This window comes from Melospiza melodia, chromosome 2 (genome assembly GCF_035770615.1).
Source record: "Melospiza melodia melodia isolate bMelMel2 chromosome 2, bMelMel2.pri, whole genome shotgun sequence".
Classification (NCBI taxonomy): domain Eukaryota; kingdom Metazoa; phylum Chordata; class Aves; order Passeriformes; family Passerellidae; genus Melospiza; species Melospiza melodia.
Genome location: NC_086195.1, coordinates 118,762,103 through 118,782,192, shown reverse-complemented (window position 1 = coordinate 118,782,192; position 20,090 = coordinate 118,762,103). Strand labels below are relative to the sequence as shown.

Sequence of the window (20,090 nt, the reverse complement as noted above, 5' to 3'; positions counted from 1 at the left end):
GTTGGACTTGATGGTCCTTGTGGATCCCTCCCAACTGGGAATATTCTGTGATTCTATATTGGTCTTACAATTTTTCTACAAAAAGACCCCTGGTTTCCTCATCTCTTTTCTTAATAATGTGAGATGGTCTTTACAGATCAATACCCTTCATAAATTTGCCTTGCAGGGACAGACAGGGAGGTAGATCACTCATTAGAGGACACATTTGAAAGAAAGCAGACTAGACAACACAACTGCAAAGTTCCTCTGCAGCAGGAAGTTCATGTACTGAGGTTAGCCCAATAAGTTTAATAGTTAAGGAAAAACAGAGTGGGTATTTACTCACACACAGTTTTATGAGAGGAACAACTGAAATGGCAGCAAGAAAAACACACTTTTTGGACAAACTGATATTACATCACGTTAGTGGGCCACAAACTCTTTAAAAAAATAAATCTTTTGAGACATGAGAATGAAATCACATTTTAGCATGCTTTAAATAGCTGAAAGGCTCTTCAAAGCATACATTTTCAGCTATTGGCAAGGACAATGATTATCTCCTCATCTGGAAATTAAAAAGCATTTAGCAATAAGTTAAAGCTAGCCTACATGTAAGTGGGCTAAATACTAGTCAGAGATTCTTCCCTTTTCACATTTAAGATGATACTACAGTTCATCACTTCTGTAGCTTATATGCTGTTGTGCAATGCCCCACTGAAGTTTCACCTCTACTCTGCGAGAGAGAACAAGGGTAAACAGCTTTCTTTTAGGATAGTCACAAATGGTAAAAACAGTACTATTTGTTTGTCTGTTTAATTAGATGTTTGCTGTTTATCACACACAAGAACTGTAAGCAGAGTCCATGAAGTCTTCTGAGCAATATGAAACCTCCTGGTTCCATGCAAGTTCAATACTGCCCCCCCCCCTCTCTCTTTATTTCTCTCCTCCTCCTATCTGCTGTTTTCCCCAGGCCAAGTTTCCAACTGTCTTCATATGAAAGAAAGTTTTACTTTGTGACAGCTACCCAAGAGAGCCTGGCTCCAGGCTCATGTTGGCTTCAGGTACATCTTAGACCACAGGAAGCTGGATGTTTTTCCTTTGAGGCACTAGAAGTTAGGCTAAGAGTAATAGTCAAGTTGCCCAAAACTAAAGGGACAAGTAGCTTTCATGGCCTTTCTATTTAAACAGCTGGCCAGCAAAGAAATCTTATTTTCCCTTTTTTTCCCTGAAATAGATTAAGTACATTTTGCAGTAACAGATTCCCCAGTCTTTCATTCACACATCTGTAACTCTAATGTTTACTGTCCCATTTCACTTGAGTTTCCTCAACCTCAAGAGAGACGTTAACAATGGATCTCTTCACATTCAGATACACACACAATCTTTTTTATCTCTTAATAATTTTCAAGTTTATAGTTGTCCTTTCACATTCTCAAGCTAAGCCAAGACAAGCTCAGTTCTATGACAACATTTTCATGTACCTCTCTTCAGAGAGAGAGCTGCTGCAGCTGAACAAGACAATTGCAGCATGCTAGTTATACTTAGATTTGATATGCAGTTGGAAAGAGGAGAATAACCAGTTTTCTTATTTGTCTATTTTCAGACATATAGAAAACCCCACTGTCAGCATCTTGAGTAAAAAATAGGTGACATCTTCAGACCCTAGCAAAACCACTTCTGTGTGTTAACTTGTTTAAATAAACACCCCCACCTCAAGTGACACAGTGGCCTGCAGTCTTCCTTGATCCATTCACAGAGCAAGAGTTATTTTTACTGAGTCAGTAATCATGCATTGTATTCCAGAGGAAATACTAGCCGGGTACCCCTGCTTGTCACTTCATGATCTGCTGCTCCCAAATCACGTTCCAGTGCTTCCTCTGAACTACTTTTTGTTCTCCTGCTGTCAAGGTTAGTGGTAGCTGTATGGGGGCCAGAAGAACCATTTGCAGTTATTGTTGTATCACCATATGTCACAGTAAGGTCACCATCGTTCAGAATAAAATCAGAATCCTCTTCTCGAAGCTGTTCCTGGTTCTGAAAAGAGGAAGAAAAAAGAAAAATCTTTATACAGTGCACAGCACCTTTCTTTGCCCAGAACATAATTGAAGAATTCTCTTACATGTCAATACAGAAGAGATAAGGTTCCACCTTAAGAAATGTTAAAAATAACCTTGAACTCAGTGTTTGCAAATCAGCTTACTGTTCCCTGTATAACTACTGCTGCTGGGGAGAGATGAGAGGGAGCTGAAGCCAAGAACTAGGTTATGGAACGGGTAACCCAGGATTTAGTAGCACTGGAAGTACACCAGAAGTGCAAGAGATGAGTGGTACATATTGGGGTTTGCATGACAATTTAGAGGGCAGTACAGGAGACCAAGCACAGTCGAGCCACTCCAGATACAGAGTTGCATCTGTTGTTAATTAGTCAAATTCATTAGTAAACTTTTCATGCAAGTCAATAAGAACTCAGAAAGCCCCAAACCCCTGTATTCAAGAATTCTTCAACACTTTTTTGTTACACATCAATAACTAGCTAATATTTTTTTCAAACTATCGCCTTACTTTTACCTATTCCTAAATAAAGAATTACTTGACCTAGTTCTTCGGCATGCTCCTGAGCCATAAAGGATGGATACAACAAAATGCTTGCTTCATAGTTTTGTAACTAGTTCTGATGGGTTTTCTTCTCAAAATCATTTAAGTGGCTCACAAAACCCTGTGAATTTATTTTGGCAGAGATGGACTGAAATATTTAGTCAGAGAATAGAAATTGCCAGAGTGCAATAAAGCACTTCATTTCTCTATCACAGCATAATACAGCAACAACTGTACCGTGTTCCACTCCTGTTTAACGTGGTGAAAGGCAAAATAGCTGAATTGGTCAGAAAATGGGCTTTCTTCATATTTGAAGAAAATTCTGATCAGCGCTATAAGCTTGCTTTGTTGCAACAGAAAGCAATTATTTCCCCACATGAATGGCTCTGCAGTGCTTAGCAGGAGCTGCAATGTGTACTGCTGTCCCTCAGTAGGCTGGACACGGATCGGGCTGCGTTCTCAAAATGATTATTTCCTTGCACTGCGGCAAAGGAACGGGGGCACAGGCCGTGTGAGATGGGATGTCTGGGATCAACGTGAACAGAAAGCTCTGCCTCCACTGCAGAACAGGAGTTCAGGGCACTGGAGATGGAAAATGCTGATTAACCTGTCCGTGATGAAAAATGCAGCTCCTGGCTAAATAAAACTTCCCGGGAAAGCTTCCTGTCATTATATCAGAAAGATAATCAGACAAAATGAAGCAGCAGAAGCCTCTAGATGATACAGAATATATAACTAACAAGGACTAGAAGAGGTGTCAGGAGTTTGCCAAAATCAACAAAAGAAATGGTGCAGTTCAGTGTTGGGTGCAAGACAAGCTCTACTTCGAAGGAATGCTAATTTCTTAGAACCTTTATGGCATCCAAATTTATCATTGCTTTTTGGTGACAGGGTTAGTCTGATAGAGAGCACACTGCTCTCAAAGAGCAAATATGGGTTAGGAGACTTGCTTTTTGATCACAGAGAAAACACTGACCTACTGGCACCATCTTAAATAGGAAAAAAAGGGAGAAATGAAGGGGTTCAGCTATAATTGGCATAAATAGCCTTTGCAATCTTTTAGTTGTAGAAAAAAAAGTCTGAGGAACAAGACCAAAATTATTAAAAGGGTCACAAAACAATCAGTTTAAGAAAATCTGGTATCTGTAGATTTATTGTTTTGAAGAAGAAGCATTAAAATAAGGATGAAAAATCAGAAAAATTAGTAAGAAGAAGGAAATCTGTTACTGTTGACTGATTATGTTTTAAAAAGTCAAAGAAGCTGCTAAGGTCTGTCACACGTTCCCCTTCATGGTTTTTGCCCTTGGAGAGGCACCAAGGAGGGGAAGGCAGAGCTAGCAGAGCACCAGAAGGTACTGCTGTACCAGCCCACATGTGAAGTGGCTGCAGCAAGCTCCCAAAGCACCTCCTGTCTCCACGATGCAGATAAGAAATTGTAAGACCACACTACACTTGAGCTCCTCCAAAGGGCTGAGGAGCTCCTGGATATGTGATACTGAAAGAGAGGGTCACAGGCTTTATACTGTACGGCAAGTCCTGACTCAGTCTTTCTTGGTTTGTCCCAGGCTGCACTTACATGTACCTAAACCTGATCAGTTCCAGAGAAAACACTGAGCTTTCTCTCAAGGTAGTGAACAAACATCGCCTTGTACGAGCCAAGGTCCTCTTATTTGTTCCCATTCTGAATAGTAGTGCAAGCAGCATGGATTTTATTTCCTATATTGAGAACACCCACAAAAAATCTCATGTACTATACAGTTTTACTATGTTTGCAAACAAAGAGGATGGGTGAATAAACTTATCGTGTTTCATGCAGCATGAACAATTCGTTCAAGAAAGACAGGAAATGTATCCAAATAGATCCACAAAGACTTGAAATACTCCCAAGAATAACCCTGAACAGGCCTCTGCAATCCACTAAGGTTCTGTAGGAAAAGCTTCAATTCACTCAGAAAACACAGGTCTGAACAACACTACTGAAACGGACACACTAGAATGGCTAAAGACCTGAATCCAAGTCTGCAGAAGCCTGAATTCTGCTTTGATGTGCTGACCATAACCTTGAGGGACCTCTCTGCAGACTGTCCTCTTTGTGGTAGAAGCTGTCCCTGCTCCTAAGAATACATGCTGGAGATGTTTTTTGTTATAAAAGCTTATTTAAATTGAGTTACTGCTCACAAAGCCAGTCTTTATTGCCTCCTAAGACAATGTAAAAAAAAGCACAAGCAAAGTACGATGCATGTGCAAAACGCTGGCATCACAAATGCTGGTGCTGAACAAAACACAGGCACCACAGATAACAAAACTTGCCTTAGAAGTTACTTATCCTGTGGCTCCAAAATGAAAGCATGCATGCAAAATATATTCAAACTTAAACCTGATGGTCCGTTTAATTTCTCTCTTTCTCGGCTGAATTTAAATTCACCAAGGAAACGAAGTAATTTTTGCTGTGAAGCTAGAACCACTAAGGAGGGGGAAGGGGGAAGCCTGGCTGAACAGTTTTCCTCTCCATTTTGAGTTATCTCCTCCAAAGATTGCAATCAAGTTTCTTCACTGGGCTTCCATATTTATAAATTACTTCCATTCTTTCTAGTTTCATATCAAGTTGTCATACTGTGTATGTGCAAGAAATACTTTTTTTAAACTGTGCAAGAGCCCCAAAACAAACAAACTGGAATAACAAAGTATCCCCAGGAAGGCTTATTTCACTTGGAATAAATGACTGATAGAACAGAAAATTACTAAAAGTTTCAAAGGACATTTCAAAAGAAAAGCAAAATAACTGACCTACATCAGTTTGGTCATGCACTGAAGATAACACCAGAAGAAAAAAAAAAGTGATTAAAATTATAATTTCCAAAATTTAAACTGCTAACGGCAGCACCTTTTCGTGCTTTAAGTTCCAGCTTGTCTGTCTGGGTTGGAAACAGCCCAGTGGCACAGCCTTAAGGCAGTGGGAGAATGTCAGCAAGGAACAGTAACATCATCTCTGGAAAAAATCCACTGTACCTCACCCCTGTGGGCTGACTCAGAGCCCTGCACATTCTCCATGCAAATTGAGGCTTAGAGGACACGATCTCATGCTGAGGAATAAGTTGTGGGTGGGCTGCACTGGAGGATTATTTGACTTTCAGACATTTGAACCCTCCTTTGGCATTTAATTAAAAAGACCTACTCCCACTTGTGGAAGTGAGAGTGAATTCTAAGTAAGGTTGTGACGAAGTCAGAGAAGAAAAAAAAAACCTGAAACAACAAAAGCTAAAAACAATCTACAAATATACAGTCAGCGTAGCCACATACTTACTGCTTTCTTCTCTATATAGATATCATAACTCAGTCATGCACATGTTATGAGATCCAGGATGTAACACTTGTTTGGGAAAAATATTTTACAGCTATGCTATACTTTATTAAGCATTTACAGACTTTTTATTTTTCTTGTTTAACTGACAATCTTCAGTCTTTAATTCTCACAGGTGTGCCATTTAATCTTCTTGGAAATACCTCACAAATGCACTATTCCAAGTAGTTTCTGTCCCCACAAAGACATGTCTGTCTCTGTTGCTTCACCTGCATTTAATAGAAAGGCAAAAAGATTCCACAGCTTATTAACCAGTAATGAATGCCAAAGCCAAGTGCTGTGACAAAGTCAGCCATGTAAAGAAACAAAAAGCAACTACATGGCTCAGAAATCTTGAAAAGAAGCTAGAAATAAAACTTCAAAATCATATTCTTTCCTAAGACAATTGCAGCACTGCACTGAAATAGGAACAGGAAAGAGAATACAATAGGAAAGTTCCATATTGTACACCTTAACAAAGTATACAACCTAACAAGCATTTTTAATGAAGTTAATGTCCTGTGTGTATCACAGAGCCTGTGTGTATCATACCAAGTTTCCACATCTGGTGGTAGCCAACAATGATGAGTAATGAGGAAAAAAAAAAAGAAGAAAAAGAGCCAACTATAAGAGAAAATGAGAATCAAACTTGCATGTTCATTCTGGTTAGATCCTCAGTTACTGGACAATTACTCCCATAAGATCCTAAAAAGGCAGACATATGGGCAGTGCACAAGGGCTAATTGGTCTGATGGATGCCTTCCAATCCTTCCAGTGCCTTCAAGATCTCCAGTGCCATTGCAAAGATGGGAACTAGGCCAATTTCTTGCATTACTGTAGTTCCAAATGGGCAACAGGTACCTCAAAGTTCTTGGAAATTTTTCTATCAGGTACGAGTAAGATGCTAATGATATACAGAAAGAAATGTGGGGAAGATTTCAAAGTTGCAATTAGAATTCGTAATTTTTAGGAAATGATGAATAGACAACTGGTCCAAGACTATTTGAGCATAGAGATATTAATATCCCAGAGAACCTGCAAATTTGACATGTCCCACACAGTAATATGGCTTTATTTACAAGAGCTCATGAAAGGTTGTCGATTTCAGAAGCACTGTACAGATAAGAAGTATTAGGATCCTACAAGAGTAATATGAGAACAGAGCACTAATTATTGCAAGACACAGCTGTAAAGGCATCATGGTGACCTTCTAGACTGAGATAAGTAACTGATTAACAGTTTCTGAAATCTGATCTCAAATTTTGCAGTGGAAACAATGAAGGGAAGCACTACCAGGTTTTTTCCAGCTGGGTAAATGTGTCAGTGACACCTCTAAGGAGACCTTGAAGTTTAGCAGTAACAGGCAAAGAATCTCGTCCAAAAGCCTTGAGAAGGGACTGAATATTTTGAAGTGATTCACTGAACTGGGTTATTGACTAGACATGTAATTTCCCCATATCCTTAAATGTTATTTTTCTAATGTAGTGTTTAAACAGTAAGATAATTCCTGATCTCAAACACCAGAAGCTTTTGCCTCAGGGGAGACAATCTTAAATCTTTTCTGCCTAGGAAAACCAGGACCTTCTTACAGTATGTCTATCAGACCAGCTGAAACCAGGACATTACCTAAAAAGAAAAAAACATCTATTTCCTCAAGTTTAATACATTAAAAAACCAAAACAGGAGGCATTGAATTGTTCTACTTACATCATAGACCTGGGGACTTGTCAGACAGCGGGCGATCAGGCCACACCAGCTGGGCAGCGTTGTGGTCAGTGGAGGGCCACTGTGAGTGAGAATTGGCTTTAAATAACTTCAGTAGTTAAGGAAAACACACCAGTGCTCAAAAACCACTACTGAAAATAAAGAGACAATTGTGCATAAATGTGGTTCTGCCTTTCAACTGTGATATGCAATAATTCTACGTAAAACACCCTCCCAACATTTTCCCCTTGGTTGTTTCAAGGGCAGTTTCTTTACTCACTAATCTTCTGCAAGGACCACTAGCTAACTTTCTTTTTACAAATTTCAAAGAGTTTCTAGGTTCTGTGCTCTCAAGTAAAAAGGAGAAACCAAAGGTGCTTTAGTGTTGAAAGGTCCAAGGGTATTTCTGCTCTGAAGATGGGAGCATGGTGTCAAGGTTGCAAGCTATAGGCAGCAAGTTGACATTCCTGCATGGTGCAATATAGGTAGATACAGAAATTCTGTTCATTCAACATCCTCAAAGCAATATAGCCACTTGATCTGCTGGTTACTGAGCCAGAGGTGCAGCCAGAGGTTTTACCCTGGCAATGCTCACAGACATTTCTGCAGTGCACGAATATTTACCACGTGGAGCGAGACAGGCAAAGGGAAAACTGTATGAACCATCTACCACAGTGTCAAAGGAAAGCAGTGCTACCTAGATGACACTGAGGCGACATGGGCATGGGACAGGAAAGTGTCTTTACCCCTATTTTATGGTCTGTGCCCTGATAATTCCACACTTTTCACATGAATACTCCACACTGATGATTTGCCTGAAAAAAATACCCAAGAGTCAAAATATGCGTTTCTGTTAAAAAGCAGAATGTTGATCTTGACTAGCACATGAATCAATCAATTTTTTTTTAAATTCAAATATATAAGTTGCAGGTATTCTAGTTACTTTCTTAGGCCTCTCAGCACAAAGAGGATCAAGTCCATTTGGAAATACAACCGTTTTCCTCACAACCCATTAAGATGCTTAGGGTAAAGAGGGGGTTAAAAGGGGGCTGTTTTAGGAGAGAGCTATCCCTTCCCTTTAGCAGAACCTGGCATAGCTGTTTACTCCAGCAGAGTAATGTTTCCTCCTTTCCTCTTTCCCTAAGAGTGTGGTTACACCCATTCCTGGAAAGAAGCAAGCCCTGCCCTTGCTCTAACCCAGGCTCCATCCTGCCCTGTGCCAGACAGGCAGCAACTCAGCCATGAAAAAACAAGCCCCGTTGAAGACATCTGCTGCTTCATCAAAGTTGCACTTTTCTCCATGTTTAACAGTTGTGGGTGAACCCAGGGAACAGCCCACAACATGAAGTGAACTCTGCATTCCACAGGAGTGAAGTTCCCACTCACCCATGTGTACAGAGCTCTGCAGGCAATAGTGAGCTCTGGAGCACACTTTTCTGTCACTTACATATTTTTCAAGTTAAGCTCTCTTGCAAAGAGTGAATTGTGAGACAATATGCCTTTCTATCCAGAAACAAAGTGAATGCACCAGCAAAAAAAACCCCAAACATTTAGCCATGGATATAGAGGTGGCAATTCTAAAGATCATCCCATCTGTACCAATGCTTGTCTGAATGCCTCCTTCCAACAGAAGGAGCAGACTTTTACTTCTACATACAGTAAGACAGTTCTGCCTCTCAATGTCAGTTTCCTTGGCACAAACTTCACAGAAACTTTTAACTTTTCCTAAGTATTGCTAGTCACTATTGAAAAAAGAAAGGGAATGCACTGTCAGGACCCTTTAAGTTTCTGTGAAGCAGGTAGTTATGCTGTAATCTTCTCCAGGCACTCCCCCCGCCTTTGCTGCAGCTGCTAGGGAGGGACTGTTCTCTCTGCAAGCATCAGCTGAGGGAAGTCAGCAGTGCCAGCTACTCCTTTCATCAGGCACATCCCTTTTGTAAAGGCAGGGGAAGAGGAGAGCTCTGCTTCCTTCTTAAAAAGACAAAAAAGAAGCAGTCAGCCACAGCCAGATCCGTTCATGATTTTAACACCAAAGTCTCTCTGTTGGTTTTTTTGGTTTGCTTTTTTTTTTATATAATAAAAATTGACCTTGCGGCACTTTGAGGCCAGTCACCAGATTTTGAAGAGTTAACTTGGAATTACAAACATTTATGAATATTTAAAATAGCACATACACTCCCTTCTGTGCCTTGGGTCAGTACTACTGCATCTGAAAGCATTGGTCACAAACAGATTTTATCCCAAAGATGCAAGTGCTATTAGACCCAAACATTTTCAACCTGTTAGCTAGGTTTGCCTGGGTGTGAAAGCCTTCTGCACAAGGCATGGAAGGAAACTACCATGCTCCAACCAGCCCAGCAATCTCTCATCAGTCAAAGGCATTGACACCAGGGAAAAGACTCACATGGAAGCTACAAAAACATTAAGGCCCTATCTCTGGTCACTGTGTATATTTAGCTGCCCCAGAAATTACTAAGTATTGAAATTTCTCTGGGTTTCTAGGTGTGACTTGCCATGGCCACAAGATTATCTTTGCATTTTCTGTTAAGTGACTCTAAGCTGTTAAGGAGGAGCAGCTGTGACATACTTATTGTGTCATAATTAATATTATACTGATTAAGTTAAGTAGATTAAAAAAACCCCAAAACCATAAGCATGAAATACAGGACAGCTACACAAAAGTTTCTCAGAATCTTAAACAAGATGATCTAAACAGTATAATAATAGCTTCAGAAAGGTTGTACAGTACTGTATACACTCAGAGATACTCTGCTTTAATACCCATAGTACCTTCTGGATATACTTAAGGAGATCAGCTGGATCTCATGCAGATTTTTAGTTCCAGAACTTGCTCTTTAGGAATCAACCACAGATTTTGGGACTTCATCACAAAAGCAGATGGCTCTGCAGAGCAAAGAGTTGAGGCTTAGATATGTACAATGAACTGGAAACCTACTTTGTACTATTAGCATCATTGAAAATAAGCACAGATAATTAGAACAAATCAGAAGACCTGAAATAGTTAATTGTCTGTCTCATTGTTTAGGTAGGTACTTCCTCTCTGGCTGGTTTCTGTCCTCCAGCAAGTGTCACACACGCTGCATTAGGGAAATGAAAGGTCTGACTGCTGAGCCAGTGAATTCAAGCTTCAGTTCTGTGTCTTGAGCCTGTCAAATACTTGAGAGAGTCAAACAGGAGAAAGATCAAGTGCTTAGGGCTACATATGGGTACATGGAAAGTGAAAAAGTGATCATTTCATGCCTGGAAACTAAGCTGTGTTTTCAAAAGGATACTTATGATCAAAGCTGTACCACAGCCTGAAGAGCCAAGCGCTTTCCTGCTTCGTCCTGTTCCTTCGTGCAGAATCTTGGCCATCCTAAAAGTAAGATAAAAACATTTTCAATTACTTCAGGCAGAAAAACGCAGAACTATACACTCCAATAATTCATAATGTAACGTTCTGTCAAAAAAAGAGGCCAAATTCAATATGTACTTGAAATGCACAAGAAAGCTGTTTAGAGACTTGCTTGTACTGAGTTTACTTTCCCTAGAAAGACCAGAAACGACTGCAGAGAACCAGCCTGTCTTCACTGCACTCATGTTACTTTAACAACTCCTCTGCCACCAAGTTCCCTGGAGCCCAAAACCTTATCTCACTGTTAGTCTAGTAACAGATAGAGAATTAACTTCCAAACTGACAAATAAGCCTTGTGATAGTCCAAGACTGATTCCTATTCGTTGCTTGCTTGGCTTCCTTAATTCTAGGTCTAAATCTAACTCTAGGTTTGATGGTTTTTTCTTAAGCATGTTGCTTCTTTGGAAAAACAAGGGAAATTACAGTATCTGATAAATTCTCAGAAACCTGATGAAATATATCACATTTAAAAGAAATGTTCTTAACAGAGAATCCATATAAAGATTACAATTGAGGGAGGTCATGCAAATCTCAGAAATGCTGGATCAACCTTGAAAGGGCTAACAGAGTTAAATATAATCTCTTAACTAACAGTGCTGCAAATCATCACACCAGCTGCTCTGCAGCTGCATTTGTTTTTACTTTTGTTACTGTTTAGAGTTTGAGTGTTTTGCTTTGTGTTTTTGTTTTGTTGTTTGTTGTTTGGATGGGGGGGAGGGGGTTGTTTGTGGCCAGAGGCCAGAGTTAAACACAGGAAAACAAATGAATGCCTTGTATGAATCATCTTCCAAACTACTGGAAAAGAACAAGACAGGATTACACTGTGTACTTCTGACCTGCAAAAAGCCACGATCCACCAAGAGTTAAACCTAAAACATTTTCACTCCCTCCCCTTCCCAAATGATATATTTTCTTTAACTGTGACATACTGCTAATCTTGGCTTGGTGAGAGAAAGATGAATCCAAAGGGAACTGACTAATGAACTACATTAGCAACGCAATGCACAGCTAAAGAGGGAAACAAATGGGTAAGTTCTTTATGTTTGCATGGGAAAAAGCAAACATGATATTTCCACAGCAGACACTGAATGAGAACAGAATACCCATGTTCTGTTCCCATTACAGCAATTCCTCAGTTACTGAGGACAAGCTCAGTCTGAACTGGCCAAAGCCATCTTTCCACGGTACCACTTCCTAACCTTGGTTATGTGCAATAACTGTGGCCTTCACTGTAAAAGCTCTTTTGAGGCCTGGGCTTCTGGTTACTTCCAGATGGTTACAAATCAAAGTTCGCCCTTACTTGTAGCCAGCTCCACTATTTCAGCATCTATTTTGTGTGCTGGATGCAGACTTTCACAAAGAACATAAAGATGTCAAGTAAAGTGTCTGAAATGAGAGAGGTGCTTCCTGAGCAAGTATCTCTTACCTGTACAACATGCACCAGGAAAAGAAATGAAAGGATTGGGGAAAAAAAAAAAAAACAACAACCACCAAAACCCCCACAACCAACCAACAAGAAAAAAACCAAAACAAACAAAAAAAGCCCACAGAAAAAACCCCAAATCCAAACAAACAACAACAAAACCCCACCAAAAACAAAACAAAGAGCCCACAAAAAACTGCCAAAAAAACCCCAAATGCCAACAACAAAAATCCACCAAAAAACCAACCAAAAAACCAAAACAAAACAAAACAAAACCACCAAAAAACCCAAACAAAACCCAAGGCAGGAGAAGCCACTATGAAAAAAGCTAATCCCAAATACATTCATCTATCTCTGACAAGTGCGAACACCAGCATCATCATACAACACTTGTTCCCTAAGCATCCTCCAGATCCAAAGTTGCCTTGCTCAAGTAGGTTCCTACAAAAGCAAACAGCTGTGCTGCTGATCTATCAGTGTCAAGCAGAACTCTGGAAGAGTGGAAACTAAGATCTGGACAGAGGAAACTCCCTCAGTTAAGCCTGAGGAATTTTTGAGTTGTTTTGGTTTTTTCCAGACCTTTCGTTCCTCCGTTGAATCAACTCTAGTTTATAGATGAGCAAAACTGCAAATTCTGCTATGAGCAACATTCTTCCAATGATCTATGCCAATAGCATATTTCAGGGGAAAAAAAGGTCAACTCTTGGGTTGGTACTGATGCATGGAAAGCTTCCCTGAAGATTCACAGCCACAGTTTGCTGAATACAAATGGCAATTTGCCCGTGCCCCTTCTGCTTCACCCAGGTGATGGGTAGTCCAGGCAGGATCCAGCTGGCATGTGGTTTGGTATACAAGAGTCAAAATCAGATTAGCAAACTTAATCTTGGATCCTAACCAAGCCCAAGGGCTAAAACTTGGTATCAGTTAAGGAAGAGGAGCCAAGAGTATTACCTCTGAACTGAGAAGAACTATTTGTGCAGTAGCATGCTAAGAGCAAGCATGTTGGGTAGGTGGGGGAAGAGGAAAGTGCATTGTTATACAGTGTATTAGTAGATTTGGGGAGGTTTGTGATGCCCCACATATACACAAAAATGTGACCATGACAGCGTTACACCCAAAATCACTGAATGTTTTTCAGCGGGCATTACTTGAATGTTACAAAGCAAAATCCCCTACTGACTTGCCAGCTAGGACAGAAAGGTTTTACCCATGCATACAACTTCTGCAGTTTTCTATTTTCTTAGTTATAAAATAAGATCAGCCTAATAGAGAAGTTATGTAATTACTTACTCCTTGTAAGACTTGAAAGCTGTCATTAGTAGGTGGAGGATCCTGATCTGGGTCAACTCCAACCCTACAGAAACATTAGGAAAACAAAGCAAGTGGTGTTACTGAGGGTTGCAAATGCTGTAAGTTTGGCAGAATGCATTTTAAAAGCACTTTAAGCATCCAGCAAAGCTGCATCAGAGAAGTTATAAGAATAGATTGAGGAAGAGCTGTCCATTACTCATCTGCAGTTACACAGTTATAAATGAGATATGTTTGCACTCAAGAAACTGCTTTAACTCAGCATTAACTTCTACTGCTTACCTTTGTTGCCAATTTTTTTAGAACAATAGAAAATACTATTTTTGCCTTAAAAAGTGGATGGCATCCTCTTCAGTGGAGAGTATCCCTTATATCCAGCAGGAAGAAAACAGAAACTAAGGATTAAGCCCAGCCTAAATATTTCCCCAGCAATAGCTGCCAGATAAATCTGTGAATGACTGTAATACAAGATTTTAAAAAGACACACACACTCCATGTTTTAAAGCACTATGGGAAGCAAAAAAAAAAAAAAATTCTGAAAGGTCACAACATTAATTTGCTGCAAGTTTCATTCACTTAACACAGCCACAGTGGACTAGCATGTGGCCTGTAGTCCAGCCTCCCATCTGAGTGAGGAAGAGTTTGTGTAATGAGGGGGTTGACAGATAATATGTTAAGAAGAAACTGTCTACTCACTTTTGAATAGTTAGAAAGCATCTTATTGTTGAATCATCCTTGCAAATAGGGCTCCTATCCAAGATTGGCATTTAATCCTTTTAATTATGATCAGTTTTTCTGGTCTGGTTTGGGGGTACACTGGACTTGTCTATTTTATACCCTATTCATGTCCTGATCTCTGTCATTTCCTGTAGAACCTAAACCTCCAATCTTAAAAGCCAGATAAGATTCTCAGTCTCAAATGTGTTGTGTTTTATTCCCACCATGCCACATAGTAAGTGTGGGGAAACACATGTGACAGCAATTTCAGACAATAAGATTTTGTTAACATTGTCACCTCTACTCTTTTGGAAGGGACTGAGCTGGTTTGGTGCAATGTCCTTGTTACTTAGACTTTTTGTCAGCTAATCATTTTATAGCCATGGTGTTTATGCAGCAGCCCAAGAATCACCAGAAGCCAAGAGAACCTTGCTGGTTCCATATCATTGGTTGGTCCCAGGGAGATCATGCTTAGATCAAATAAAAAGAGAACACTTTCAAATAGCTTCCAGGGCAGCATCCTTGATAGAACAATGGAAGAAAAGTTTTAAGTCATCCTTGTGGACTCACAGCCATCTCAAGGCCTCACATGAATTAATGTAGTTCAGAGAAAATCCAGAAGGCTGCTCTGCAGCAGCCTCATATAAAACTAGTGCTGACACAGTCCTTTGCTTGGATTTCTTTCTTTTTTTCTAAGCATCTTGTTCTTCCCTCATTACTTCCTTTTTCCATATATAGAGACATCTCAAACTTTAGGCACATTTGGCCTGCAAATTCCTTGGCACTGACCAGCCTCTGAAAACCAGAACTGAAAACTTCACCAGTTTAGGAGAACACTGGATAGACAGATTGAGTACTGGATTGTAACACATGCTAAAATAAAACACCACACACAAGAGCTCTGAGAGCTCACAAGGACTGAGGTGTTACTGCCTTGGCTATCACTGCACAAGAACAGGTTTTGGCAGGGAAACTGGGTTCTAATGCAGAAAGCTGACAAACAACATCAGGAAACCAACTCAGTAAAGAAATATATGTATATACACAAGAGTATGCATTCCTTCATAAGCACACATGAAAATAAAAGAAAAATACTTGTGGCTTTCCAAACTGCACATGGGGGAAGGTTCAATGTGCTGTGCAAAGCAACCAGGCTCAGGTTGGCTGCATAGCTGACACTGTGAATGGGGAGTTCAAGAGTTTTGTTCCAAAAGATGAACATAGCTCGCACTCCCCAAATAGTTTTTACTCCCTGGGCCACCTATTCACTTCACAGTACAGAAGAAAACCAAACAATTCAGTGTCTCAGCTTTTACTTGACTTACAAGGTTGTGCACTTGTTTTGAGAATTTTAACTGCCCTTAGGCAGGGGAATGGGGCTTAATGGAAGACCAAAACAGGATAAAAACAATGTTCAGTGAAAAGTCATAGTATATCACAGATCAGAAATTTGGGTTCACTGTTGTGCTGAAGAGGCAAAAAAACCTTTTCTATAGTAAAATGGTTCAAATTTTAGGGAAAAAAATCACACCACAAATGTTCCTTTCAATATTGAAATAGTATATCCACACAGACTTGTCCATTTAACCTTTTTCCAAACTTATTCTTGAAATGAATGTATATTTTGAATATTTATACATAATTATTTTCCATAAATCACATTTTAAAAAGAAAAAATTACTCTCAAAGTCTGTTCTTCAGTTCAGAGATTAACACGAAATACATTTCCATTTTGAATTCTCACAATTACTTTTTGTGTCTTTCAAACAATATGCTTTTATCCTCTATTCTAGCATCAACTGTATAGGAAGCTTAACTTTTTGGTAGCAAGCCTGCCTTTTTAAGTTTTAAGGATAAATACTCTTATCTCATGACAAGCATTATTTTTTTTTTGCAGGCCCAGCCTGCAACTAGAATTCTAAGGAAGTATCACTTTTATCACATGAAACAAAACAATACCAAAAACCAGTCGAGTCTGTCCCAACCTCCTTTACAGTGAAAAGAAGCACAGAAAGCACTCAGTTACTTCATCTTTGCTTAACTACTTCAATAATTAAAAGTACAAGTTAGGCTGATGCATGTATGTCTTCAACATTGATTTTCTTCTTATGCTGAAGAAAAAAAATCCATTTCATCTGCTTAATGTATTTTAAAAGCTTCCTGTCAATTACATGTGCTGCAAGGTCAGTATCAGCTCTCATTTATTGAACCTGCTTTATAAATTAAACTGTTATTGGATGGATTTACACAGATCCCCTCCCAGAGGTCAGAGGCACAGGGAGGGCAGCCTTGCTCAAGGCTTATGGGGATTCCCAAGGCTGTACAGATAGTAACTCTTAAAAAGGAGGTTTCAGATGAAGAATATGAGCAGTCTTTCAGCTGTAACAATGAATATATGTTTCAAAATCGGTGAAAAATCCATTTATTTCCCCCATTGGAATAACTTTGGTATCTGAGAGACACCTTGTTCCTTCAGTACAGAAATTACTAGTAAGTAAAATTCAGACACCTTTATTTCAGGCTTGGGAAGGCCATTAGAATCTGTAGACAAGAGTATGCTATAGTAAAATTATTCCAATTTAAAGGTATTTCTTCACTCCTCCCTAATGAAAACGTCTTTTTAAGGCAAAAGAGGCTTTTCATGCCTTAAGATCTCTGTAACAGCAAAGGGACTAGTCTTGAGCTCCTAATGCCAGCACCAAACATAGCATTTCTGCCCTTAACTGACTCCTGGACTTCTTGGTCTTTATCCTACAGCTACAACTCCAGCACCACATGTAGGAGAGGAGCTACTCAGATTTGATCTCTCAAAGCATTAAGCTCATGTATAATTCAGTAATTTAAACAGTGTGGGAGAAAGTGGTTCACACACAAAACTGAGCTAAGTGGATGGAAATGAATGGTAAAAAGGCATACAGAACTACATCAAGTTTCTGCTGCATCATCTTTAAATGGGTGGAATGATTTCTTCTGATACTTCAGAAACTTTTCCAGGGCCCTACAACACATGGATGACAAGTTACTGAAATAGCAGGCATTATGAGATTTAGCATGTGTAGTTACTACAGCCAAGAGTGACTGTAATAGATAATAGTTCTCAGATTGTCTGTACAAACTAACACATTGCATCTCTGGCACATCTAGTGGTTTGCTGCAGTCAAGTGAGACAAGGTACATGAAAACCTTTCATTGCCCCATCCCAAAGGACTTTCTTTGCATAAATATTTTGTATGTTTTTATATGCACACACACACATATACATTGCCTATAGATGTCAGTTGGAGATTTATCTTATTTTAAATTCTCTCTCTAACCATTTATCTGTTCTAAAAACACCATACCAGAATCCTAGTTTTCTCTTGCTGATATCTCTCTGTTTTTAAAAATATATCCCCAAAAAGGCTGGGCTAAATCACTTTTGAAGTTCCTTCCAACCTAAAGAGTTACACAAAATAATCTCAAGCAATGCTTAAGAATGCCTTTGTGATTGAAGATCATAAGATCAAATCCATTATTTGATCTTATAATCTTTTTCAGCTCTCAAGTTTTCCAAGGTCAGAGATTCGAGTTTTGCTTTATTAAATATCTATACAGAGTGAAAGAATGTGTTTTATAGTTTCATTTTTTAGACATGATGTGTGATCCACATTCTCACAGCTCAGAATAAGTGAATAGACTCAGAGTTGAGGAACATCTCTAGTACTCTCAGAAAAGAAGCAGCAGCAGCATGCCCCAGTATAGAAAAAGAGCAAACACTCAATGTTACAAAGATGAAAAGAGCCAAGCACCAGGTTAATGTGGTATCAAGGAAAGCACAGTGTCACCTGAAATACAGCCAGTGGCTTTCACTCATCTCTTCCACCGATGGAACATGGTCACCAACTCTGGTACAGTACAAGAATGCAATGTGAGTAACAAAATGCTCATGAGATGGGGGCTCTACAGAGCTCTTAGCAAAACAAAGCAAACCAACAAAAAAAAAAATTCCATACCCAATCAAAAAAGACAAAACATACATGAAAAACAATGGCAGAGCAATGACAAAGTGACCAAAAACCAAAAATTAGCAATAGCAGTAACTTGTGATTGACATATCCAGTAATATTCTTCATACATTCAGATCCCAGCTGGCAACTGCAATAATCTGTGTTAATGACAGACTACATCTCCCAGAAAACCAGATTCAGTAGCTCTCTTTGGTGCTGCACACAGACAGAGCCAACCTAAGACAATTCCTACCACTTCAGACCTGCACATGGTCTGAAAGAGAGAGACATCACAGAAGTGATCATGGGAAGCTGTACGTGTGTGAGAGGGGTCACCAGTACTGCCTAGTTCCAGAGCACTCCAAATCAACTGGTAATAAGCCCTAAATCACTCCACTGCTTCAACTAAAAATTGACTATCAGTTTTTGATTTAATCTCCAGTCATAGCAGAGTCTGGTTTTACTCATTGCTTTGCCTTTTTCAGTTCTGTTTCTGGGGGTTCTTTTAGGTGCAAATGAAAGCAGGTTTGGTTTCCAGTATTTTTCACACACATTCCTTAGCAGCCTGTGGGGTTTTTCCCCGCCCATATTTTCCCATGAAGGCATGTGTCATGAACTATATATTGCTTATGTGAAATAAAAGCCCAGATGATCAGAAATCCACAGAGACCTCACTTCAGAAAAAGCAGGTGTACACACCCTGGTTGCAGGCTGACATCTTGACTAACCAAATATTTAAGGCCATAGCTTGTGATACAAAAAGCATGTACTCATCTAATCCTTGAATATTGAGGCAAATACCAGACTTGAGACAGCTTTGATTTGGATTCCAGGTTCAATAGCTCTTTTCCCAGGCCAACATACACTCCAGGTCAGAGTACTCTGTTCCCCAAGGCCATCACAGAGATGGTTCTGCATGTACAGCAAAAACTAAAATTAAAAACTGCCCAATAACTTCCCTTCTATGACTTCTTTATCTTTCCTGTATCTTTGCCAAGTTAGTATACTAAAGTTTTCCCAGATGTCTGTAATGAGTACAGCATTTTTGGAAAATTTTAGCTATTTTTGAAGAGTTCAACAGTTTCTCAGAAGATGGCTGAGAAAGAAGAGAACTCCCACCACCATGTTTAAAAAAAAAAATAAAATCCAATTCCAAAAAAACTCTGGAATTAGGAGAAGTTGTCTCAGGTTGTTCATAGGATGCCTTTGGGTATTTGTTTACTTCACCTAACCAAGACAAAGTCATTGTCTGGCCAAGGTTTGCCAGAGCTTGGCAGTTCAACTCATGACATCTATGTGCTCTAGATGTGTCTCACCCAACTCCCACAGCGTCTTCCCCACACTTTTCCTCTGTGATCTGAATTGCTGTGTTTCAGAGAATGAGAAGAGAGAAAAGGAAACATCTCCCATGCTCACTTCCAGAGGAACAGGTGATCTCTTTCCTGCTAAGGGAAAAGCCCAGGGGGTGAGGCTCTAGGCTGCACTGCCCCACTGTTAAGGGAGATTCAAGACTGATGATGAAAAACTAGAGACTGGGAAAGGAGGAAGAACAGAAAAACTAGGGAAAGGCAGGTGGAAGAAACAGTACAGAAAGAGATGGGCAAGGAAAAACTCATGACAGAG

At 39.6% G+C, this 20,090-nt stretch overlaps 1 protein-coding gene across 2 annotated transcripts in view; it reads right to left on the bottom strand.

The window, feature by feature from the left end:
- Positions 1-259: 259 nt before the first annotated feature.
- SLC9A7 (solute carrier family 9 member A7) overlaps positions 260-20,090 on the bottom strand; it is a 67,345-nt gene continuing 47,514 nt past the window's right edge. The window contains exons 13-17 of one of the 2 annotated variants that reach the window (XM_063149714.1): positions 18,306-18,365; positions 13,747-13,810; positions 10,912-10,994; positions 7,622-7,727; positions 260-2,013 (exon numbers count right to left, since the gene is read on the bottom strand). In XM_063149714.1, coding sequence (XP_063005784.1) covers positions 1,765-2,013; positions 7,622-7,727; positions 10,912-10,994; positions 13,747-13,810; positions 18,306-18,365 — 562 coding nt within the window. In that variant the 3' untranslated portion in view covers positions 260-1,764. The remainder of the gene's footprint in view (positions 2,014-7,621; positions 7,728-10,911; positions 10,995-13,746; positions 13,811-18,305; positions 18,366-20,090) is intronic. The other variant, XM_063149715.1, reaches the window with a different exon arrangement.